Source organism: Ranitomeya imitator, chromosome 5 (assembly GCF_032444005.1).
Source record: "Ranitomeya imitator isolate aRanImi1 chromosome 5, aRanImi1.pri, whole genome shotgun sequence".
In the NCBI taxonomy this organism is placed as follows: Eukaryota; Metazoa; Chordata; class Amphibia; order Anura; family Dendrobatidae; genus Ranitomeya; species Ranitomeya imitator.
The window spans coordinates 598,150,144-598,176,905 of NC_091286.1; the positions used below are offsets into that span (position 1 = coordinate 598,150,144).

General features: G+C 45.8%; 1 protein-coding gene across 3 annotated transcripts in view; it reads right to left on the reverse strand.

Annotated features, from left to right (window-relative positions):
* PPP2R3A (protein phosphatase 2 regulatory subunit B''alpha) overlaps nucleotides 1–26,762 on the reverse strand; it is a 219,329-nt gene that overhangs the window by 76,535 nt on the left and 116,032 nt on the right. For all 3 annotated transcript variants that reach the window (XM_069727960.1, XM_069727962.1, XM_069727961.1), the window contains one exon: nucleotides 18,538–21,020. In XM_069727960.1, coding sequence (XP_069584061.1) covers nucleotides 18,538–20,514 — 1,977 coding nt within the window. In that variant the 5' untranslated portion in view covers nucleotides 20,515–21,020. The remainder of the gene's footprint in view (nucleotides 1–18,537; nucleotides 21,021–26,762) is intronic.

The window sequence follows — 26,762 nt, forward strand, 5'->3', positions numbered from 1 at the left end:
ACATGTGTGCCCCAATGTGACCACAGTGGAGAGACCCCAAAAAGCAGTAGAGGCCTTCAGAGCACGGCACAGATTTACACTTATTATTATAACTGAATATTGATTAAAAAAAAAGAAACAGATGGGAAATGTAATGGAGGTCATGTTCATTATCAAGTATTCCAAGAACAGATCCACTATAGCTAAGAAATAATTCAGTTCCTGGAATATGGCGGTGCTTTAATTTCTATGGTAAGAACTCTTTAGAAGGGTTTCCCAATCTCAGCTGTGAATGCATGTCAACATGCAGCAGCCAGAGGTGGACGGGATTTTTAGCAAGCTGCGCTATATTGTGTTTGCCTAATCCCGTCCACCTCTGGTCTACACATGTAGCCTGGGGAATTAATCTTTAAAGCATTTGATAAAGTATCTCAAACTATCCTTATTGAAAAAAAATGTCTAGGTTAGGTGGATTTATAACTGGCTCAGTGATCGTACTCAGAGTGGTAATCATATAATCATAGGATGTTCGAGTTGGATGGGACCTCAACGCAGAATTCATTAAACCATCTCTGGAATAAATGGTTGCACATCCATTTGGAAGAATGTGCCAAGCGGCTCTGTCCTGGACCTAGTAATTTTATAACTGAAGGTAATCTGATCAAATCTGTAGACAATGCAAAGCTAGGAGGGATAGCTAAGGATTCAGAAGGATTTAGATAAACTTGAAGAATGAGCAGCGACTAATAGAATGGTATTTAACAGGGAGAAAGATTCTACATCTGGGCAAGAAAAATGAAAATTACATCTATAGAATGGGAATGAATAGAACTAAGCAACAGCACATGTAAAAAATACTTGGTTATACAAATAGATCACAGACTGCACATGAGTCAACAGTGTGATGCAGCAGCAAAAAAGGCAAACAGTTCTAGGATGTATTAAGAGAAGCACAAAGTCTAGATCATGTGAAGCGATTATCCCCCTCTAATCCTATTTACTCAGACCTCATCTGAAATAGTGTGTACAGCTCTGGGCACCACATTTTAAAAAAGACATTGAGGACCTGGGAATGTTTAGCTTGCAAAAAAGAAGGCTAAGAGCAGACTTAAGGTACCGTCACACTTAGCGACGCTGCAGCGATACCGACAACGATCCGGATCGCTGCAGCGTCGCTGTTTGGTCGCTGGAGAGCTGTCACACACACAGCTCTCCAGCGACCAACGATGCCGGTAACCAGGGTAAACATCGGGTAACTAAGCGCAGGGCCACGCTTAGTAACCCGATGTTTACCCTGGTTACCATCCTAAAAGTAAAAAAAACAAACAGTACATACTTACCTACAGCCGTCTGTCCTCCAGCGTTGTTCTCTGCACTCCTCCTGTACTGTCTGTGTGAGCACAGCGGCCGGAAAGCAGAGCGGTGACGTCACCGCTCTGCTTTCCGGCTGACCGACGCTCACAGCCAGTACAGGAGGAGAGCAGAGCACAGCGCTGGAGGACAGACGGCTGTAGGTAAGTATGTACTGTTTGTTTTTTTTACTTTTAGGATGGTAACCAGGGTAAACATCGGGTTACTAAGCGCGGCCCTGCGCTTAGTTACCCGATGTTTACCCTGGTTACCAGTGAAGACATCGCTGAATCGGTGTCACACACGCCGATTCAGCGATGTCTGCGGGGAGTCCAGCGACCAAACAAAGTTCTGGACTTTCTTCCCCGACCAGCGACAGCACAGCAGGGTCCTGATCGCTGCTGCCTGTCACACTGGACGATATCGCTAGCGAGGACGCTGCAACGTCACGGATCGCTAGCGATATCGTCTAGTGTGACGGTACCTTTAGTAGCGGTCTACAAATATCTGAAAGGATGTCATGGCATAGAGGGATCATCCTCATTATCATTTGCACATGGAAACAAGAGAAGCAACAGAATGAAACTGAAAGGGAGAAGATACAGATTAGATATTAGAAAAAAAGATTGACAGTGAGGGCAATCAATGAGTGGAAAAGGCTGCCATGAAAGGTGGCGAGTTCTCCTTCAATGGAAGTCTTCAATCAAAGGGTGGATAGACATCTGTCAGATGGATTAGTGAATCCTGCATTAAGCAGGGGGTTGGACATGATGACCCTGGATGTCCCGACTCCCTTCCATCTCTAACACTGTAGGATTCTATAGGTTTCTTAGGACAAAGATTCATGGGGGTCTCAATAGGAGTCAGTCCTACCTATATGACCCCCCATCAATTGTAATACCTGGGTTCCCATTTCCCTTTTTTTGAAGAAGGCTGACGCGCTTCTAACCTTTCTATCACACATTACGGGAACTGCCAGAAAAGGTGATGGTGGAGAAGTTAGGCCAGGCTGACGCGCTTCCAACCTTTCTATAACACATTACGGGAACTGCCAGAAAAGGTGATGGTGGAGAAGTTAGGCCAGGCTGACGCGCTTCCAACCTTTCTATAACACATTACGGGAACTGCCAGAAAAGGTGATGGTGGAGAAGTTAGGCCAGGCTGACGCGCTTCCAACCTTTCTATCACACATTACGGGAACTGCCAGAAAAGGTGATGGTGGAGAAGTTAGGCCAGGCTGACGCGCTTCCAACCTTTCTATCACACATTACGGGAACTGCCAGAAAAGGTGATGGTGGAGAAGTTAGGCCAGGCTGACGCGCTTCCAACCTTTCTATCACACATTACGGGAACTGCCAGAAAAGGTGATGGTGGAGAAGTTAGGCCAGGCTGACGCGCTTCCAACCTTTCTATCACACATTACGGGAACTGCCAGAAAAGGTGATGGTGGAGAAGTTAGGCCAGGCTGACGCGCTTCCAACCTTTCTATCACACATTACAAAAACTGCCAGAAAAGGTGATGGTGGAGAAGTTAGGCCAGGCTCACTTGTTTGCGATATACGGTCCGTGCTTGGATGGCAACACTCGGCCCAACCGGCGGTCCTCCTGACCTAAACTAACCGCTGTGTAAGCATTAATTAAGCAGGTATCGTTAGGAGATCCACCGGCTGGGCTGGGTACGGTGTTCTGAGCAAGGAGTGCATATCACAGATGTGTGAACCTGTCCATAGCCCGATTTCCCATGGCCAAATTTCCATTTTTTTTTTTTTTTTTAAGCTGTCCGTTCAGTACATGGATAGAAAGACCACTGCCCCGAAATACAGCCAACCGAACCCAATAATAATCGGCGTATCTGAGCACACCATCGGATCGTGTGAAAGAATCACAGCATGAATTACATCCACAGCAGACTAGTGCACATAAGTGCGGTCAGCTTGTGCATCCATCCTAGTAAACAGACAGTCATGTCAGCAATTGGTGGATGTGTATTTTTTTTATACCGCCATCTGTGACATGAGGCTATGCTTCATAAATAAGCTATACCTTGTACTCTGGCTCTTGGTGGAGGCTTGAAGCAGGAGACCCCACACTAGGAATCTATAGGACCTAAATGTGTGAAAAAGGGCTCTCAAGAGGAGACAATCCCTTTAAATGAACGGTTGCACACAGTTATGACCGTATAGGTTGCGGGATCCATTAATCATTGAAGCTATTTATATGAGGACACAATCCCCGAGACGAGTCCATTGCTAGACCCCCAATATCATATACATCACATGGAGGGTCCTCCACCTCGGTGTATCTCACTATGTAATATAATAACTGAGAAGGTTTAGAGGTGAATTCCAGCCCCGGGATGAACTGTTCCTTCTGCTTCCCATCATCTATCGCTTTGGCCGGAGGCTGGAATCAGTAGTCTGATTTATTCAGCTATTTGGAATAGGTCTTAGCAAGTCAATTACTTTGCAAGACGGGGGACATTACAGATGTAATCACTTCTGCACCCCTGACATAGCGACGTAAGGAAAGATGTGCAGGTCTAATGCCGACACAACCAATAAATCACGACTAACCTCATATTAATCCGTCACACTACCCGAGGCGAGTGCCATCAAAGTGACGTCTGAGTCCTGAGTGAAGGTTTCAGTGAGCAACAAAATGTACGGAGTCGTCCGCGGGTCGCCAGACCAGAACTCAACAACCTCATAGGTCTACGAGACTGTAAAGTTGGGGTTGAGAGACCCGGACAGTCCGTGCATTCAAACTTCCGTGAGTTTGCTTGAGCCCTAAGTGTTTTAACTCCCCAAAAGCTGAATTCACAGCCACACTGCACAGTGCTGCGGCTTCTGAAATGTCCTATTGGAGACAGGGGAGCAGGAATCCCTTTTGTGTGTGTGGCCACTAATAATTAGCGATGAGGATGGCAGAAAAGCGTATAAAAACACAGGTGAAAAAAATAAGAGGATACAAGGGATGTAATGGCCAGAAATAGCTTTATTCCTCATGTACGCAGCATACTCCAAAGCTTTACCTGATGACAGGTTCGCTATAAGGCGGGGTTCTTGCTTTAGGTTTATGTATCACATTATGTTCCTGAATGATTTCACGAGCACGTAATGTTACACTACAAGTTGTGGCACCCACCGGCAGGCCGAGAGTTGTTAATGGCCCAAGGCCTGAATCCTAACAGTGCTTCTAATGAGCGATTAGCATTCACAATTAAAAGCTGTCAATCCAGTACAATGGTTCAATTATGGAAATCTAGGAAAAAATATAAAATACAAAACATGCCAAATGTAAAATTAAAGATGTATGCTTACTTTACTGGAATTGGAGCTAGAAATGCCCCAGCTGTTTATTAGGCCGGGGTCACACGACCATATTCTCTCTTATCGGAGAAAGTCGGGCTGATTATGCTGATCATACTCTGATCAGAGCGTAAGACTATTTTCTCAGATGAGAAGATGGAGAAAAAAAAAGTCTCCATCTTCTCCATTGTGTCAGTGAAAACAGCACCGTACACTCAGATGTCATCCAAGTGCAGTCCGATGTTTTCCACAGACTCATTGTTTTGCATGGCTGAGTGATCTGAATTTCGGATAGAAATGGTGCATACTGCGATTCTTTTCTCGGTTAGACACTCTCCAGGAAAAAAAAAAAAAAAAAGGACACGTGCAAGGCCCTATAGATTAAACATTGGGTACCGAGAATACAGTCGTCCTTTGACTCAGGCACTGCTGATATTTTCAGTGATAGAAACAGAAAAACAAAAAAAAAATGCGGTCAGACCTCATCTGTATGAGGGCTCACAAATCGCCCATGAAAATTACGTCACTTCAGAAGGATTGGGAACGTTAGATTTTATAACACTTGATCCCCCACTTTTCTTCTCTGTGGGGATAAGCCACTGCCAGAGGTGTGTGACAGTGTCTTATGCCAGTCTCCTCATTAAAAGCACATGCATGTTCTCCCAGACTGAGCGTCCATGTGTGATCAGAAGTGACAGCTATCAAAGCTGTATGAGGACAGGCAGACTGGATTACCATTTCTTGCAGTCAGTTCCTAAGTCACCATGTGAATGGGTTTTCCAAGCACAGGGACAAGAAGTGTTGTCATGTGGGCAAAACAGCCTTTTACATCCAGATTTTTTCATATTTAAATGGGCAGTGATAGATATTTTAGTTTTCATATTGGTGGTGTCTGCTAGGACCTGAGCAGCAATTATAGGGGGTGGAAGTAAGACCTCATAATGGCCAAATTGTCAGCATGAATGGCACTTTAAATCTGCCCCCGGCCTTAGGATATGAATTGGGAAACTGAGGTAATAATGGTAGTGGGATAAACTGCAGGCAGGGGTGGCCTGTAATCATGTATGACACGTTCCAGCAGTCCGCAGATAATGACGGGCTTTGTGGATCTCCGCTGACAGTCGTGTTCTTACCAGTCTTCTGCTGCTCAGTCACAACCCTACATTATTCTGTTGAACTTCACTCCATTTCCCGCAGGCACTGCTTTTATTAGAAGGGTGTTGCGGTTTCACAGGAAAAGCCAATTATGTATTATAAATCAATTTTCTCTGCTAAGTGGGCTTGTAGGGAGGGGGCAGCGGCACAATGACAGGCTGGCATCCCTACGTCCACATAGCTGGTCCATTGCCAGAAGTTGGGATCAGGTTCCCTGGAGTCACCCCTCGCCGAGCAGTCCTCGGATTAGTTTCCAGTAGGAGACTAGGTGTCTCCGAGACATGGTATGTAAACACACAACCTCTTCTAGACTGAGCGGATCTAGAGCCCAAAGCCTAATTATAGGAGTATCTGGACTAAAGTACGGCCTCATTGAACTGGGTTTTTTTCCCACACGAGAAAATCAAACAAAGTTCCATCAACTTTTTGAGCCGAATTTCAGCAGAGGGTCATCAGCATTTGGTGCAAGTTTCATTTGTTTTTCTCACGAGGGAAAAAAAAAACAAACAAAAAAACTCCACAGCCTTTGGCTTCCGAGTACGGTCTGATTTTTTTTTTAGACCTTCAATCCTCACCACTTGTGCACTAGACCACATCCCACCTCCTCCCCAGCCTCACCACCACACTTATCCCATCCCTAACCCATCTCTTCAACCTATCACTAACTTCTGGTACCTTCCCTTCTGCTTTCAAACATGCCACAATCACACCTGTCCTTAAGTCAACCTAGACCCAACCGCCATGTCCAGCTATCACCCAATATCGCTGCTCCCTTTTGCTTCCAAAGTCCTGGAGCAGCACGTCCACGCTGAACTTTCCTCCCACCTCATGTAACTTGCTCGTTGACAATCTACAATCTGGTTTCCATCCCTATCAATCCACTGAGACTGCCCTGACCAAAATTACTAACGACCTACTTAGGCTACGTTCACACTAGCGTTCGGCTAGTGTGCGTCGCGCTAGCGTCGGGCGACGCAGCGGCGACGCACGTGTCATGCGCCCCTATGTTTAACATGGGGGACGCATGCGTTTTTGCTTGTTGCGTTTTCCGACACGTGCGTCTTTTTTGACGCTAGCGTCGGACCAAGAAAACGCAACAAGTTGCATTTTTTCTTGCGTCCGATTTTCGTCAAAAAACGACGCACGCGTCGAAAAACGCAGCGTTTTTGCGTGCGTTTGCACGCGTTTTTCGGTGCGTTGTGTTGCCGACGCAGCGGCGCACAACGCTAGTGTGAACGTAGCCTAACAGCCAAAGCTAACGGACAATACTCTATACTTCTCCTTCTAGACCTGTCCCCTGCTTTCGACTCTGTTGACCACGGCCTCCTGCTACAGATCCTCTCCTCCTTTGGCATCAAAAACCTTCCCATATCCTGGATCTCCTCATATCTTTCCAACCGCACATTCAGCGTCTCCCACTCCCACACTACCTCCTCATCCCACCCCCTTTTTGTTGTAGTCCCCCAAGGCTCTGTTCTAGGACCCCTACTCTTCTCAATATATACACATGGCCTGGGACAACTCAAAGTCCCATGGATTCCAGTACCACCTTTATGCTGATGACACTCAGCTCTACCTTTCTGGCCCAGATGTCAGCTCTCTGCTGTCCAGAATCTCGGAGTGTCTATCAGCCATATCCTCCTCCTTCTCCTCTCGCTTCCTCAAACTCAATGTAGACAAATCTGAACTCATCATCATCATTACCTGACCTATCTATCTATCACCATTAATGACATCACGCTTTCCCCCGTCCCGGAAGTCCACTGCCTCAGAATAACCCTCGACTCTGCCCTGCCCTTGAAACTGCACATCCAAGCTCTTTCCACCTCCTGTCGCCTCCAGCTCAAAAATATTTCCAGAATCCGTCCTTTCCTCAACCCTCAATCTACCAAAATGCTTGTGCATGCCCTCATCATCTCCCGCGTCGACTATTGCAACATCCTTTTCTGTGGCCTCCCTGCTAACACTCTCACACCTCTCCAGTTCATCCTTAACTCTGCTGCCCGACTAATTCATCTCTCTCCTCGCTACTCCTCTGCTTCTCCCCTCTGCAAATCTCTTCACTGGCTTCCATTCCCTCAGCGTATCCAGTGTTTTGACCCTAGCCCAATAGGTACAAGTTCTGTGAAAATCACAAATAAAATTCACATGTGAAAAATTGGCCCTGATGGACTGATTGATCGGAGATCCTGGACAAACATTTTTTGTTTTTGTTTTTTTCAATTGAGAAAAACTGATGAAACATGAACCAAACTCTGATAGTTTGCTGAAACTCGAATGAATCTCTGATTAAAAATATTAATGAAAAAAAAAAAAAACGCGGCCATCAGAGAGGCCTAGGGCTGGTTTTGATGACCACATCAAAGCAAACTCTGCTTTTTAGGTGCGTGTATTGTCCACAGACGTAGGTTTCTCAGCCTTTTGAGGAGATCTCACGGTTATCTAGAAACTATAAAGCCATTGTATTTCCGTCTTGAGCACTCCAGTGTAAACTCCGGAGAAGTCGATGGGAACTGAAGACAAGTGCTGTAACTAATAGTTTAGCAGTCGGCTTCTCTGACCCTGGGCCATCAGCTGTTATTACCGGGGAAGCCACATCCGCAGTACATAGCTTGGGCCTGACCGTTCTGGCTGTGTAAGAACATCTCCCACTATGTCCGACGTGAGAACTGAAAGGTCAGGGGATACTTCCCCTGCTTCACTTCATGTAGGATAGGGGGCACAAAGGGAAACATTTTATTGTGTGGGGACACAATGAGTTTTTATTGCTGCTTTGCAAAACAAAAGTCAAAAGTAGTATAATGCCTCTCGGGTGCACAGGGGCGGCATTATAAGTTTGTAGGGGGCACACAGGTGGTCATTGTTAATGTGCAGTGGACAAAAAGTGGGACATTAATGTTGCATGGTTTCCCCTACACAACAATATTATGTGGGGCTTATTGGGTGCACCATTACTGGTTAGGGTAACTGGGAATATAACTTTGTGGGGTCATTATTACGGTTTGTGCTACTGAAAGGTAGCTTTTTTTTTCTTTTTGGGACACAAAAGCGGGCACTCTTACCGTGTGTTGCACTACTGGCGCCTGACTACTGTAGGGGCAGTTTCTGTTTAGCACAATTATTTGGGGGCTCTATTGTTGATAGAAGTGCTGTCCAGGGCAATCAAGTAATGCTATAGAAGGGGCGGTAATGGGTGCACAGTTGGGGGTGTATGTAGGAAGGGGAGTCTGTGATGGTTAGTAAAAGCTTTGGAGGATGATAGAAAGGTGAAAGGGCAAAGATGGATTTGCAGGAAAACTGCGGCGACACAAGTTGAGGTTGAGTTTTTTTATGGCGGTCAGGGTTAGATGCAAAATAGGGAAAAATGGAACATCTCCAATCAGTCACTGGAGGTAACGTTCTGCCACCATGCGGCCAATGTATGGTGGTAATAGCGCACTTGGGACCACTATTGGTCTTACAATGACATAATAGCCCTGGTGTGACAATTAGTATCTGGGTCTGACTTTGTGGCGTTATTGGCAGAGGTCTTAACACATGGTCTTTAATTTAGTATTTAGCAATAGTTTAGTCGTACTGCTGAGCGGTAATGGTACATGACCATGAGCATGGTATGGCGGTATTAATGGTAATAGTTTTCTTTCTAAGGCGACTATGGATTATAGAATATGCCAGTGTTTTTCATATATTGCAGCATTTGGGGTATCACTTTCATCAGGCTTTGTCCTAAACCGATCTTGTACTTTCTCTGCATAATTAGAAGGTTGTGTATAGTAAAAGAGATCTGCAATCTGAAATCCGCTGCCTCGGGGTAACTTTCGACTCTGCCCTGTCCTTCAAACCGCATGTCCAAACTCTTGCCACCTCCTGTCGCCTCCAACTCAAAAATATTGCCAGAATCTGTTCCTTCCTCAGCCCACAATCTACCAAAACTCTTGTGCATGCCCTCATCCTCTCCCGCCTCGACTACTGCAACACCCTCCTCTGTGGCCTCCCCGCTAACTCTCTTGCACCTCTCCAGTCTGTCCTTAACTCTGCTGCCCAGCTAATCCACCTCTCTCCTCGCTACTCCCCTGCTTCTCCCCCCTGCAAATCCCTCCACTGGCTCCCAATTCCCCAACGAATCCAGTTCAAACCACTAACACTGATCTACAAAGCCATCCACAACCTGTCCCCTCCCTATATCTCTGAACTAATCTCCCAATATCTTCCCTCACGTAATCTCCAATCCTCCCAAGACCTCCTACTCTCCTCCACACTTATTAGTTCCTCACACAACCGCCTCCAAGATTTCTCCCGAATATCCCCTATCCTCTGGAATTCCACGCCTCAACACGTCCGATTATCCACCACCCTCGGCTCCTTCAGACGGAACCTGAAAACCCATCTCTTCAAGAAAGCCTACAGCCTGCAATAACCATTCTGCCACCTCGCCATCGCCAGAGCCGCCGCCTCGCCCCTACCTTCTGTCTCTTCCCCACTATCCCATAGAATGTAAGTCCGCAAGGACAGGGTCCTCTCCCCTCTGTACCAGTCTGTCACTGTAAACCTGTTTACTGTAAACGATATCTATATCTCTGTATGTAACCCCTTTCTCATGTACAGCACCATGGAATTAATGGTGCTATATAAATAAATAATAATAATCTGCAAGAAGCAGATCATCTCACCGTTCAAAATAGGTATGGCTGGTTCATAATTCTGAGATGCAGTCCTATGCCACAGGGAGTGTACTGGCACGTCCTGTGCCGCCCTACCAATGTGGCCAAGGATGCGAGTGTGCACTGGGCCTTACAGAGCGAAGCATGCAAGAGTGCGATGACCGCAGAGGAGCGGCCATACTTCTGGCCTGTTGTCCAGTAACCGGCAGTCTGATTCCATTTACTCTTCCAGAATCCTCGGTGGTTACATGTGGAGTAACTGTGCAGCTCTCGCAGCATTCCTCCTCTCCTGCTGAGCCAACACATTGAGAAACCTCATCCCGCACCGCAGTCTGGACGAGCTCGGCTCTCTGCGACCACGCGGCAGCTCTGTGCACACACACCATTAATTGTAATGCACCAATACTCTAATTACTGACACATTTACAGGCTATTCATAGACTGCAGACTTATCACCAGCCATAGAAAACTACAACTCATCAGTGAGGTCTAGGAGAGGACAACCAGCAGACCCAGAGATCCCAACTTTTAGGCTTTGTGCACATGAAGACGAAGGCAAAAATTACAATTGTAGCCAGCTTCATGGCCTTATTTCCAAGACAGACTTCGGGCTCGCTCACACCACCGTATTTATCGGACGAGTGCCATCTGATTCTCTAAAGATAGCTAGCTGATAGCACTATCCATCCCAGGTGATCCCTCTATCCATCCCAGGTGATCCCTCTATCCGTCCCAGCTCATCGCTCTTATCCATCCCAGGTCGTCCCTCTATCCATCCCAGCCCAGCCCATCCCTCTATCCAGCCCAGCCCATCCCTCTATCCATCCCAGCCCGTCCCTCTATCCATCCCAGCCCGTCCCTCTATCCATCCCAGCCCGTCCCTCTATCCATCCCAGCCCGTCCCTCTATCCATCCCAGCCCGTCCCTCTATCCATCCCAGCCCGTCCCTCTATCCATCCCTCTATCCATCCCAGCCCGTCCCTCTATCCATCCCAGCCCGTCCCTCTATCCATCCCTCTATCCATCCCAGCCCGTCCCTCTATCCATCCCGTCCCTCTATCCATCCCAGCCCGTCCCTCTATCCATCCCTCTATCCGTCCCTCTATCCATCCCAGCCCGTCCCTCTATCCATCCCAGCCCGTCCCTCTATCCATCCCTCTATCCATCCCAGCCCGTCCCTCTATCCATCCCAGCCCGTCCCTCTATCCATCCCTCTATCCATCCCAGCCCGTCCCTCTATCCATCCCAGCCCGTCCCTCTATCCATCCCTCTATCCGTCCCTCTATCCATCCCAGCCCGTCCCTCTATCCATCCCAGCCCGTCCCTCTATCCATCCCAGCCCGTCCCTCTATCCATCCCTCTATCCATCCCAGCCCGTCCCTCTATCCATCCCAGCCCGTCCCTCTATCCATCCCTCTATCCGTCCCTCTATCCATCCCAGCCCGTCCCTCTATCCATCCCAGCCCGTCCCTCTATCCATCCCAGCCCGTCCCTCTATCCATCCCAGCCCGTCCCTCTATCCATCCCAGCCCGTCCCTCTATCCATCCCAGCCCGTCCCTCTATCCATCCCAGCCCGTCCCTCTATCCATCCCAGCCCGTCCCTCTATCCATCCCAGCCCGTCCCTCTATCCATCCCAGCCCGTCCCTCTATCCATCCCAGCCCGTCCCTCTATCCATCCCAGCCCGTCCCTCTATCCATCCCTCTATCCGTCCCTCTATCCATCCCAGCCCGTCCCTCTATCCATCCCAGCCCGTCCCTCTATCCATCCCTCTATCCATCCCAGCCCGTCCCTCTATCCATCCCAGCCCGTCCCTCTATCCATCCCTCTATCCATCCCAGCCCGTCCCTCTATCCATCCCAGCCCGTCCCTCTATCCATCCCTCTATCCGTCCCTCTATCCATCCCAGCCCGTCCCTCTATCCATCCCAGCCCGTCCCTCTATCCATCCCAGCCCGTCCCTCTATCCATCCCAGCCCGTCCCTCTATCCATCCCAGCCCGTCCCTCTATCCATCCCAGCCCATCCCTATCCATCCCAGCCCGTCCCTCTATCCATCCCAGCCCGTCCCTCTATCCATCCCAGCCCGTCCCTCTATCCATCCCAGCCCGTCCCTCTATCCATCCCAGCCCGTCCCTCTATCCATCCCAGCCCGTCCCTCTATCCATCCCAGCCCGTCCCTCTATCCATCCCAGCCCGTCCCTCTATCCATCCCAGCCCGTCCCTCTATCCATCCCAGCCCATCCCTCTATCCATCCCAGCCCATCCCTCTATCCATCCCAGCCCATCCCTCTATCCATCCCAGCCCATCCCTCTATCCATCCCAGCCCATCCCTCTATCCATCCCAGCCCGTCCCTCTATCCATCCCAGCCCGTCCCTCTATCCATCCCAGCCCATCCCTCTATCCATCCCAGCCCATCCCTCTATCCATCCCAGCCCATCCCTCTATCCCATAAAATGCAGAAGACTTGATCGTATCTCCCAAAATGTTTTCTGGACAGAGTCTCTCACTTCTGGGAAGATGGTGAGGATTCCACTCCTTGTATGTAAATCTAGTCTTGTTAGTCAAGTGGGTGTGGTTCTCAACTGCTCTATTGGACCACACATACAATACAGTTGGTTAAAAGAAGAATAAAAAACACCTAGATTTACATACAGGGAAGAGCAGGCCAAATCTCAGGAACACAAAAAAATGCCAAAAAATAAAAACAATGCCAAATTCAGGAGAACAGCGGCATATTTTAGTGACAGGGCCTCTTTTGGGGATCCGCATAAAGTGGGGTTTATACAGGAGTATAACGGAGTTCAGCAAGGTTTGGCGGTATTATATGGATTGAATATATTATTTGGACACTATATGTCAGTATTCCGTTAGTTGAAACAATGGGATACTCTGCCGAGGGTTCATTCTGCGAGCGGACCCCCAGCACCATCAGTCCTGTCATTAGGGATACTTCATACAGTAAATTACCCTTCTGAAATAATGACAGAACCACCATCGTTACATAAGCATCATTATAACCGTGACATAACATTGTGTAGACACAATACAATGGCAAAGTGACTTCCTGCCCAAACCAGCCATAAACCCACACAGGCCGTCACAGGACCATCACTGACGCACCACTTTCACGTCATACGATTTGGTGTAGTAAAAATACATGACCGGCTCTTTCCAAATTTTCCTTTCCAATAAAGTTGTAAAATATGCAGACTAAGTCCAAATGACTCATTAAAATGTGCTTTACTAGCAGCACGGGCAGGCTTTGCCCAAATTTGTACTGAAATGTAGAATTGAGGTATTTTCCCTTATTATGTCAACATATTCCCAAAAGGAAAAGCAGGAAAAATTGCCAAGCCATAATTAGAGACTTTACTGCCAGAAATCCTGCGCGCAATCAGCCACAGCACGCAGAAACTCCTTCTCCGGATCATGACGGATGGAAATTAATTCATCACTTCAACAAAAAAGGTTGATCTGGATTTCTCCCTCTTCAAAAACTACTTTTTAGACATTGACTGAAGTATGTGCAAAAATGCAAGGAGTTATTCCAGCTTTGTCACCATTACTACTAGGCTTTAGACACATTTTTATTGTAGTTTTTGATGCGCTCCTTTTGCTGGAAATGAATCAAAAAGGAATTCACAATACATGCTACATTCATTATTAAATAGACTTCTTAGACCTGATGAGGCTGAAGTTGTTACAGTGAAATTCATTTTGAAAGTTTAATCCCAATCTTTTTCCCATCTAGCCGATTTACAGAGCCTCAGAGTCCCTCTTCCCTGCTACCGACCTCTCACAGCTGAGTACAAGCTGTAGCTGTCAGTCAGGATGCCAGAGCAGAGACTGAATAAACCTGAGATACATGTGTGCATCCCAGCTATGAATTTCACTATCAGGATTACACAGCAATTCAGACATGGATTTCCATAGTAAAAACACCAGTCTCACATGTACAGTACAGACCAAAAGTTTGGACACCACTCATTTAAAGATTTTTCTGTATATTCATGACTATGAAAATTGTACATTCACACTGAAGGCATCAAAACTATGAAGTAACACATGTGGAATTATATACTTAAACAAGTGTGAAACAACCGAAAATATGTCTTATATTCTAGGTTCTTCAAAGTAGCCACCTTTTGCTTTGATGACTGCTTTGCACACTCTTGGCATTCTCTTGATGAGCTTCAAGAGGTAGTCACCGGGAATGGTCTTCCAACAATCTTGAAGAAGTTCCCAGAGATGCTTAGCACTTGATGGCCCTTTTGCCTTCACTCTGCGGTTCAGCTCACCCCAAACCATCTCGATTGGGTTCAGGTTTGGTGACTGTGGAGGCCAGGTCATCTGGCGTAGCACCCCATTACTCTCCTTCTTGGTCAAATAGCCCTTACACAGCCTGGAGGTGTGTTCGGGGTCATTGTCCTGTTGAAAAATAAATGATGGTCCAACTAAACGCAAACCGGATGTAATAGCATGCCGCTGCAAGATGCTGTGGTAGCCATGCTGGTTCAGTATGCCTTTAATTTTGAATAAATCCCCAACAGTGTCACCAGCAAAGCACCCCCACACCATCACACCTCCTCCTCCATGCTTCACGGTGGGAACCAGACATGTAGAGTTCATCCGTTCACCTTTTCTGCATCACACAAAGACACGGTGGTTGGATGCAAAGATCTCAAATTTGGACTCATCAGACCAAAGCACAGATTTCCACTGGTCTAATGTCCATTCCTTGTGTTCTTTAGCCCAAACAAGTCTCTTCTGCTTGTTGCCTGTCCTTAGCAGTGGTTTCCTAGAAGCTTTTTTACCATGAAGGTCTGCTGCACAAAGTCTCCTCTTAACAGTTGTTGTAGAGATGTGTCTGCTGCTAGAACTCTGTGTGGCATTGACCTGGTCTCTAATCTGAGCTGCTGTTAACCTGCGATTTCTGAGGCTGGTGACTCGTATAAACTTATCCTCAGAAGCAGAGGTGACTCTTGGTTTCAAAGTTTTCCCAATTTTTCGGACTGACTGACCTTCATTTCGTAAAGTAATGATGGCCACTCATTTTTCTTTACTTAGAATTTGTATTATGGCAAGAAAAAAAAGCAGCTAACAGTCTATTCAGTAGGACTATCAGCTGTGTATCCACCAGACTTCTGCACAACACAACTGATGGCCCCAACCCCATTTATAAGGCAAGAAATCCCACTTATTAAACCTGACAGGGCACACCTGTGAATTAAGAACCATTCCCGGTGACTACCTCTTGAAGCTCATCAAGAGAATGCCAAGAGTATGCAAAGCAGTCATCAAAGCAAAAGGTGGCTACTTTGAAGAACCTAGAATATAAGACATAATTTAAGTTGTTTCACACTTGTTTGTTAAGTATATAATTCCAGATGTGTTAATTCATAGTTTTGATGCCTTCAGTGTGAATGTACAATTTTCATAGTCATGAATATACAGAAAAATCTTTAAATGAGAAGGCGTGTCCAAACTTTTGGTCTGTACTGTATAAGATCACTTAGACCTCATGAGACTGGTGTTTTTACTATGGACTGTAAATCGGGCTAGATGGGAAAAAGATTGAGATTAAACTTTCAAAATTAATTTCACTGCTTAGAAAACCTTTTTAAGAGGGAATCTGTCACCAGGTTTTGCAATTATCCCCTAATCTGATAGCAGCATACGGTAGGGACAAAGACCCTGATTCCAGTCATGTGCCACTTGCTGGGCTGCTTGCTGTAGTTTTCATAAAAATCCATTTTATTAACAGAAGATTTTCTATATAGAACTAGTAAACCTTAAAGTCCTACATATTCACGAGTTCTGTATAGCCCCACCACTGACTGGCCACTTTCTGCCTACGCACAGTGTACACAAAAAGCTGCCCATTAGGGGTGTGGGCGGGATTTCACAGAGCTCAGAAGTCAGAGAACTACTAAATCTGCAGCAGAGAAAACGTATTTTATTAAAACTACAGCAAGTAGCTCAGTAAGTGACACATCATTGCAATCAGTCACTGCCCTACATCACGCTGCTCTCAGATAGAGAACCTGTCACCAGGTTTTTGGTACCCTATCAAGCTGGAGAAAAATTGCGGATTTTTATTGTTGGAGAAGGATTAAAAAAAAAAAAAAAAAAGAAAAGAAAAGCACAACATTACATGTGTGGACGGAGCCTAAGGGCAATGTTTCCCCGATTGAGGCAAATAGTGTAAATATCTATACTGTTAATACATGTCATGATTCAGGCTGAAGCACGCCGTGAGGACTAATCATGTATTGTAACGTAGCACAATCTTCCCAAGATGATGCATTACCATAATCAGAAAATTCAGTCCCCTCACCCCAGCAGCTTTATGGACGCCCCCTGTCCTCCTAGCCTGCCTGCATAGGAGACTTCAGTATTACAATTTCTTCTTCAGGATTGGAAAAGTTCGTGTTTCTCCCTATTTGATTACAGGGTAAAAACTTTCACAAAAAAGGGTCACTTGGTGGCATGAGCATATGCTGGAGGTAAGGCGGGTTGTCCTAATAAGACCTCATCGGGCATATGATCATCACAGGGAAGGTTCCCACGTGGCAGCGCCCTCTTATCCAAAGTTGGGCGCGGACTTGGGCGGTCCATGAAGTTTTACATTCCCTTTGTAGTGGCACTAGGCAAGCAATGGCAGCTGCTTCTGTCAAAATCAGCAGTTTATAGGGGCTGGAAACTTACAGCAGTAAGCAGATAATTCTGGCTTCATATTAGGGAGGTTAGCTTTGATCATGCAGCCCCCTCGAGAGGCCTGAATGATATTTCCATGATGATCAGTGGGAAGGTCAGACTGCTGGAACCCCATCAATCCTAAAAACAGGTCTCTGAAAAGTAGCAATGGTCAGACATCTAAACACTACTTCATGCATTATCTCTATTGAGGAGACCTCAGCGCTGTTTATCAGGACCACGGCGGTACCTGTGATCGAACCCCTCAACCCAATCTTAATTCCGATGGCGTACCCTAAACCTTCACTTAGTAAGAGAACGTCCCTTTAACAGTGACTCTTTAGGCGGACTCCCAGATGTGCATTATTCATCTACAGTAACTAGGTAGACCTTGCTCTGAGTTACATGCTAATGATTTCTCCTCGTTCACAGAATAGGTGGAGCAGCGTCACAAATCGTACAGATCTGATCCCCAAGAACCTTGTAAGGACACGAGGCAAACAAGGACAAGGTATTGGGTTGGGATAATAGGTCTGTGGTTTTGGAGGTTAATGCAGGCGATAAGTAACAACGTGTTAATAAAGACGTAACGGTAAATCAGAAATACTCAGATGACCAGAGCAACATTGTTGAGCACACACGTTAGAGAGCTCAAGCTGAAGGAAAGCTGAGAAAAGCCTCATCTATGAGCTCCCTGGAGAAACAATGGAGCCAGACTCATAAACCAGGCTTTGCAAGGGCCTTAACGCTGCTCCGTACATGGATATGTGCTAGTTTTACTTCATGGTGACACGGAGAAGAAGTCTTACCTAAAGAAGAAGAGATTTACAACAGAAGATAAAAAGTGACTTGGCGATGATGGTTGGAAATGTGTGGCCCAGACCTCCTGCAATCAATGGGATGAAAGTAGAGTGGCTGTGGACACTGGAGCTTACAGTCTATTAGGAGGAAGGCATATGATACCGTAGGGTTGGGGGGTGTTTATTTTTGTATGGTGGACCAGACACAATAATACCACGGGGGTAGTTACACATAATGCTGACGAAGAGGTCACCCAGCTTTGACCCTTGAAAGCACAATGAAATACCAGAGAGGAGGAGGATTCAGTTTAGTGGTTGAGTTACGAAGAAGCTGTAGCTCATCAGTAGAAAAGGGCGTGAAGAAGCATGACTGAGATCCTAAAAATTTATCTAGTCTCCTCCTCTCCTCGCTTCCCGGCTCATTACCTCTTTCTCTGACTCATGTGCTACATTTAGATTTGGCGCTTCTCTCTACAGAACGATGAGTTATGCTTTTTTGTGATTCCACAGACTTATTGTGACTCATGTTTGTTTTTTGCAGATATTCTTGCAACAACTCAACCGTTCTATATAAAATTTTCTTACCTTGATCACTTCAGGTGTCTGCTGGATAGACATAGTGGAGCTTGCATCCTTGACGTGGCCTAGATAACTTGGAGACGGGAGGGGACTCTGAGGAACCAAAGTTTCTTGGAGGATCTGCATAACTTCCTTCTGCTTGGACAGAGTTCCTTTACCTGATCTCCAGTCCACAAGCTCCTGAGCAAAGTCCTCAATGCTGCCCAATATGCGGAGTAGAAGGTTGTCATCATCTTCTGTGGGGCTCACGCTAGATTCATTTGCGAGTACACATGGAGCAGGTTGTGCTCTGAAGTCTTCTTTGAGACCGGGCAGTCCAGTTGATTGTTTGGAAGGTGCTGGTGAAGATATTGGTGGGTTTTTTAAAGTGCTTTCAATTTTTTGAGAGAAACGTTCCAAGTCTAAGAGCAGTTTGTCTATTTCCTCATGGTCACTGCTCCTGCCAATTCTCATTGGCACTACTGCATTCACATTATTGGGAGCGGTGGGAGATCGGGCATTGGCAGTGTTGGGAGGATCTCGAGAACTAGTCATAGGAGTCTCTTTAGGTACATGAGGGCTAGTCGATGGATCACGACACAATTTCTCTGCTGACCAGCGTTTGCTCTCAGACGTCAGTGGTGCACGAGTAGTTGGTGACTTCTTTTGGTGAGGAGTCATTTGTGAATCTGAATCCTCTTCGATAAAGAGTTTTTCTGTTGAGTTCCTTGGCAACTTCTCCCTATTGTGTATCTGTGATGGAGGATTTGTTTGCTGAGAAGTTGTAGAATTATTTTTTAGCGCACTGGATTGGTTCTGTTTATTTCTTTGCCAAGTCTTTGCAGGTAATGGAGGAGCTACATCTTGCATGGACTTTACAGTACTAGTTTCACCGACACTGGCGAGTTGTGACATGGACTCATGATTTTCATTGGTGGTTGATGAAATGGCTTTCAAAGAAGGGGGAGTTTGCACAACATCTTCATACTTTGGAGGCTGTTCATGACCATATATTGGTGAAAATGGATGTTGCTGCAGACTGTTGAGGCTTTTAACAAGTTCAGCCAGGTCATTAGGCTCAGTTCGTCCATGGGAACCCTGCTCCAGTTCAAAAGGAAGCTTTTTCAGATAAGAAGATAGTCTTGCCATGACATTCATGTAAATGATCTCAGGATTTGGAAAATGATCAGAACCCTTACCATCTCCCATACCACTGCCGCTTCCACCAACCGATCTGTTTTTTATACACTGCTTTATTATATTAGTACATTTCTTCAGGTCTTCAGAACATTTCAGAAGAATATCCAAACACATCTTTATATCCTCCCCGGATCCGGAGCTGTCAAGTTTATGCTTCTTCAAAATCTGGTTTATCAGGTTCTCTTCGGAAAGCCCTTGCAGATACAGCGAGGCCAAATTAATATTCTGTTCTAACGAGGTGCCATGGGGCATTATTGTTTTTTCTTCTGATCCCTGAGTCTGTAGCAAACCGAAAGGCGGACAATTTTCATTGTTATTGAATTGGCCGTATATGAAGTCATAATCAGCTGACTTCCGGCCAAAAGATTCAGGACGGACTTTTCGGCCTTTTCTGAGATTGACGTGCTGGTTTGAGGCGTTCTTGAGCTTTTCGAAAGAGAACTCTTTTGTTTTTCCACTTGCAAGATTTATAGCTTCACCAGTTATGTCTTTCAAACTGCTGGTGCTCTGAATGGTGGCAGTCTTTTTACCCTTAATGTTCACATGAGGGTAATAGTCAGCGGAAACAACGCTTTCCCCCACTGTAATTTTGTTGCCAACACCTCCGCCATGATCGGGGGTCATCTCCGGACCTTTTAGAAGGTCTGAACACACAGTGTGATGAGCAACCAGGCACTGGACCCCCAGTCTATGAGCCTGGCAACTTCCGAGACAATAGTGTACTACATTCTGAAACTTATTGTCCAGTACCACACTATTGTAATATGTGATTTTGCTCACAATTACCTTGTAAGGTGCAGCCATCAGGAAAATAAATACATAAATTAGATTAAAAATGAAGAAATTCAGATATTTGCACCATCTTATGTTTTAGTTATAGTGTAAAACGTATCCACATGAAAATCTTGACTTTACTGCCAAAAATTAAAAATCACAAAACCATTCACATTCACGCATGCCGAGAATAAATACAGTCTCCCATCATCATTCAGAGTGATCCAAAATGGGATTTCACGTTCCAGTCAACTTTCCTGGGGATGTGAGAAATAATAGTTTCTAGACCTCTGTATCTCGTCTCCAGCTTGTTCAAAATGGCATCTCCTAATGGTCTTTCCATGTAACAGGAGGCTTCTTGCAAAAATATAGCCAGGAGTTTGCAAGAACATGGCCATACAAAAGGAGAAACTTTTCTTTTATATCCCTTTACTTAAAAAAAAAAAAAATCAAATAAAAATTATACTTTTCCATTGCTCTCCACACCGAGGTTTTCCTTCAGAAACTTCAGACACACTGTTCAATGAGAGAAGAACCTATGAAAAAGAGAAAAAAAAAATTAAGACACAGGCAGAGAATTAGTAATATATCAATTCATACCAATACATGCATATAATGTAAAAAATAAACAGATGTGGGCATATGATTTATGAAGTTAAACCATTTTTCACAACTTGCACCAAGAACATGATACATGTGATGCACGGCCATGGACCCGTAGAAGCACTGTGTTAAGTGCGAAACGGCCGTCGTCTCCTCCTGCACACTCCTTTCACTGCTCTGCTCCCCCGTGCCGTGAAGATTCATATGTATATTGAATAAAGAAACCTTTGACTCCAGGACTGGTGAGTGCTATCGCGTGTTACTTCATGATTTACCATCTAGTCTTAACCTCCCCAGATACAGTTTAGATAACCATCTGCCAAACAATATTTTGGATAATTATTTGGCCAAGAGCCATCTCCCCCGAGGATCCCAAACACAGGAGCGCTCGCACTGCCATGTGATCCGGACTTCTCTATGAGAGATCTGGTGCCAGAGTCCTCCGGCGGGAGCTTAGTCTTGGAGAACAAAAAGGATTGGCAGGCAAAAATCAGATTTGCCAGATCTTTGTGTTCCCTGACATTATCTATTGGGGGAAATTTGTGAGGCCCCATATGCAGACCGTCAATCAAACCAGTCTGTATTTGCGAGTTTGGCTGACGATGGTCTAATGCACATGGATGGGGAGAGTCCGTCTCCACAAAATGCTTTTTAAATTGGCTGTAGTGTGGTAGGGCCATATAAAAACCATACTAGCATTGTACCATATACTGGTACAGGGCCTGAGAAAATAAATTTATATGCAACTCCGGAGGCTTCGGTGCACCCTTGGCCTGGCCAAGAGGCTGGTGCACCCCTTGGCCTGGCCAAGAGGCTGGCGCACCCCTTGGCCTGGCCAAGAGGCTGGCGCACCGTTACGCTTCCTCATTTTCATAATGGAGATCTTCCCAAGCTTCTGATTCACAGTTTTGTACCACAGTGAGCACTATCTGGATGCTCGCATGCACCCTGGGTGTGTCCTGCCACATGTAAACACGGTGGCCCTTTCAGTCTCCTTTTTTCTAACACCACTAGCTGAATTAATATAACCGGCGTAAGATGGAAGGAGAGAGGGAGAACGCACATGGCCAGACACAGCCAGTGCACATGCGGACATGCCGGCAGCATGGAGATAGCCCTCGCTCTGGGAAGCAAGAGCTGTGAATCCAAAGCGGAGGAAGATCCCCATTATGCCAATGATGAAGCACAAGGTTGCACCAAACTCTCGGCTGTGCCATGTGTCCACCACAGCTTGCTCACTTACATATGAATTTAAAGTGATTTTCTCAGGCACGGTACATGTAACAGGAGCAGTGCCAGTATGGCTGTAAGGGGCTAAGCCTACTACAACACTGTATAGCCCAATTTAAACGTATTTGGGGGTGAAGGACTCCCGCTAAGTATGCACAGTCTAAGAATTAGACAGGACTGATAAATAGGCCACATTGGATGTAATTTATCAAGATTGTCTCGGATGTTATTCTTAATAAATTTTGTATACTTACTCCAGCAAATGGCTTAAGAGGTGCATGCCTCAATAAATTTGTCACATACTTTGGGCTGTCCCTGGCAGAAAATGAAATCCACACCCGCTATGTACTACCCCAGATGTGATAAAACTTACGCCATATTGTAGTAAATTATTTCTCGGGTAATGGATGGTCGTGTCCTCTTACATTTTTGTCTAAATACGCCTTGAGCTAATTCTTGTGACCATTTCACACGGGAGGGAATACGAAATTTCCTTCCATTTCGGGATATAAAAACCAATGCAGAAAGTTATTTGGAAAGATAAGATCCACTTTTTGGAGCCCTAAAAGCATACCCATTTTGAACCTACAGTTCATCAGCTGTGGGCAACGATGACCTCGCTCACGAGTTAGGATGCACCCGCTTCCAAAAATGGATTTTACGAGCCCTTTTAATTTTGGCCACCACTCTGGCTGTTGTCTGCCGCTACTTCTGAATGACAGCTTGCACGTGTGTGATCCTCCCGGTGTGGACATGTGAGCAGCTGTCCGCCTCAGATCTGCGAGTTACCGGATCAGCAGTCCACTCCGGGGCTTTAAATCACTTCTTGCCGAGCTGAGAGCTCACAGGCTCCAGTGCACGGACAGCCGGAATAGCTGCCAGGCGCGAGCTGCCACTTCACACGGATGCTGAAGATAAATACTATTACTTGCATTAATATTTATTCTGCAATCATTTCAGCGGTCACCGGACGAGGACATTTTTTTGCCACTTGCCATAAATTATAAGATAAACATCTGAAAATCCTGTTTGCTTAACAGAGTGGCCGACTCTTCATTTTCTGCAGCTAACAAACCGTGATATTTATAGGACAGGCTGTGTATTCAAGTCAAAGCCCAATTCTCTGGCAATATTTCTATGGTCTTAAAGTCAAGTTTTTCTTCAAAGCACGTCAAGGATTAGTGCCAAATGGCAGAGACCTCGTGTGCAATAGTTGTGGCAACTGAGAAGTTAGAGCCGTTGCCAATGGTTTGCATACATGGCGCGCGTCGTGGTCTTGTGTGTCATGGCTGGATGCAGGATCACTTGTGTCTCTCAATGGTTCCAGCACTTATCCAAAGTAAAATCTGTGGCCAGAGGTGACAAGTAGGACCTCGATCACCTGTAGGTCAGAATCTCTTGTGCTTTCCATCTTCTCATGCCGCATTGCTGCCACTTTTGCTCTTAGGACTCGTTCACATGGCCGTATTTTCGGTCTGAGTGCTATCCATGAAAAAAGAAATGGATCACAAGTGAACTAATATTATTCAATGGGGTAGTGCAAATAAGTGATTTTTTTTTTTTATTGATCTGAATCAGCTTTAAAAATAAAAAAAATGGCAGCATGTACGATGATGGTTTCTTCTGGAAATTTGATGAAAATCTATGTGTGCAATAAAAAAATAAAATGGATGCCCTATGGGGAGACAGTGTAGCATCCGATTTTTACAGGTACACTGCAGTTACAGGAAGCTGTAAATGGTCTTGTAAATGATTATTAGCTTCTGCTGTGAAAAATAGACTGCACACGGATGACAAGAGAAAATAATTGCTTAAATTTTCTGTATGAAACTGACCGATTTTTTCTAGATGCTCATGTGAACCCTCACCCTAGAGGGTCCTATATGTGAACTGAAATTATACTCCAGAATTTTAAATCAAGACTGGGGTATTGAGGGCAAATGGGTCACATAGGACCCATTTCATTAAGACTGGCATTATGCACGCTATTGCTCAATGATCGGGGACGCTGGCACAAGATGGGCCTAACTCATTAGGATGTGTAGTTAATGTATTAGGCGCACCTTGTAGCTGGTGTGCTCCATGGCCAGACATGTTACTCCAGTCAGGGACTGGAATACATTTCTGGCTAAATTTAAACCACTAGAGTGGCCAGGACAAATCCATGACCTGCCCGTTTTGGCAAAGATTGGCGGCACTTGCGTAAAAAGCCGAAAGTCCCAACATTTTTTGGCATACAATTTACAACATTTGAAAAAGTTTTATGCCAGAAAGCCGAGGAAAAAAAACCAATCAGAGCCAAAATATTATAGGACCGTAGGTCCAGATTCCAGTCTAGGAAGCAATTTGTCATTGTAATTTTTGTTCATAAATAGTACATGTTAAAGAGAAAAAAAAGAAAAAAAAATTAGTAACAACCTCATCAGCTAAATCTTCTCTCATCCAGGGCTGATCTATGGTTTTCAAAATTCTCTAGATTATTTAGTCTAGAAAAAAGACGACTGAGGGGCGATCTAATAACCATGTATAAGTATATAAGGGGACAATACAAATATCTCGCTGAGGATCTGTTTATACCAAGGAAGGTGACGGGCACAAGGGGGCATTCTTTGCGTCTGGAGGAGAGAAGGTTTTTCCACAAACATAGAAGAGGATTCTTTACTGTTAGGGTAGTGAGAATCTGGAATTGCTTGCCTGAGGAGGTGGTGATGGCGAACTCAGTCGAGGGGTTCAAGAGAGGCCTGGATGTCTTCCTGGAGCAGAACAATATTGTATCATACAATTATTAGGTTCTGTAGATGGACGTAGATCTGGGGATTTATTATGATGGAATATTGATTTTCCATGGTATGCACTGACTTTACCCAGCTCTCCCTGGCTTCTGAATGTCTCTGTATACTGCATTGATTTTCCATGGTATGCACTGACTTTACCCAGCTCTCCCTGGCTTCTGAATGTCTCTGTATACTGCATTGATTTTCCATGGTATGCACTGACTTTACCCAGCTCTCCCTGGCTTCTGAATGTCTCTGTATATTGCACTGGCTTTTCTATGCTTCCCCTGGATCTGAGTGTCTTGGTGCAGCACATATAATCCTTTTAGTATGCTTTCTCACCTATGAGCTTGTTTCCATGACCTGTTTTCATGTATCCCATTGTGTGATCCTGGCATCTCTTTGAGTGGTCAGTCTTACCCCTCCCTCACTTTATGACCTTTGCTTAACTCTCTACATCTGGTCTCCCATACCCAGCCACCCCCTCATTCACACCTGATTGCCCTTAACTGGGGATATATTCACATGCAGGAGTCTGCTATAGACTCAGTCTGCTGCAAATCATCTTTTAAATTACATCTTTTAAATTATGATTCTGAATTAGACTGAATTGGACTGGAATTGACTGGAAGGTAACAGACTACTAACCACTACAATGTTTCGGTTTCTTTTCTCTTTCACCCCCATACTACTTTCCTTCTTACAATCTCCTGCAATCCCTCCTCCTAGTAAGGAACTAGTCATTTCTTCCTCCATACTCCCCAGCCATCTCACCTTCTCCTCAGAACTGTTCCTCCACATACAATCCTTTTTATCCAGACACACACGGCCGCATCATGTCCTATCCTGCTCCCACCTTCTAATGATCTGTCTGTTACTCCTCATTGCTGGTGACATATCCCCAAATCCCGGCCCTCCTCAATTCATCCCCACACTCGTTTCTAACCCCCTGCCACGATCCTCCGCGTGTTTTCCCAACCACGACAACCTCATACCCATTCATCCAGCCCCCACTCCCCAGCTCCCCCTACTTGGAGCACTATGGAACGCACGCTCCATCTGCAACAAACTGACATTTATCCATGACCTCTTCATCACCAACAAACTCTCCTTCCTCGGCCTCACTGAAACCTGGCTCACCCCCTCTGACGCGGCCTCTCCAGCTGCGCTCTCCTATGGCGGATTCCACCTCTCTCACACCCCTCGCCCCAGCAACAAACGCGGTGGAGGAGTTGGCTTGCTCCTGTCCGACACCTGCTCCTTCACTCCAATCCCGCTACCACCCTCCGCTACTCTTCCCTCGTTTGAGGTGCACTCTGTCCGCATCTATTCCCCCTCCAACCTCCAGCTGGCTGTCATCTACCGCCCCCCAGAACTAGCCATCTCCACCTTTCTCGACCACTTCACCACTTGGCTACTTCATTTCCTCTCTGTTGACATCCCCACTATCATCATGGGTGATTTCAATGTCCCCATTGACACTTTCACCTCAGCTACCTCTAAACTTTTATCACTGACTGCCTCCTTTGGCCTCACTCAATGGTCCTCTGAGGCCACTCACAAAGATGGCCACACGCTGGACCTCATCTTCACCCGCCTCTGCTCCCTTACTAATCTCACTAACACACCCCTCCCCCTGTCTGACCACAACCTACTGACATTCTCGTCCCT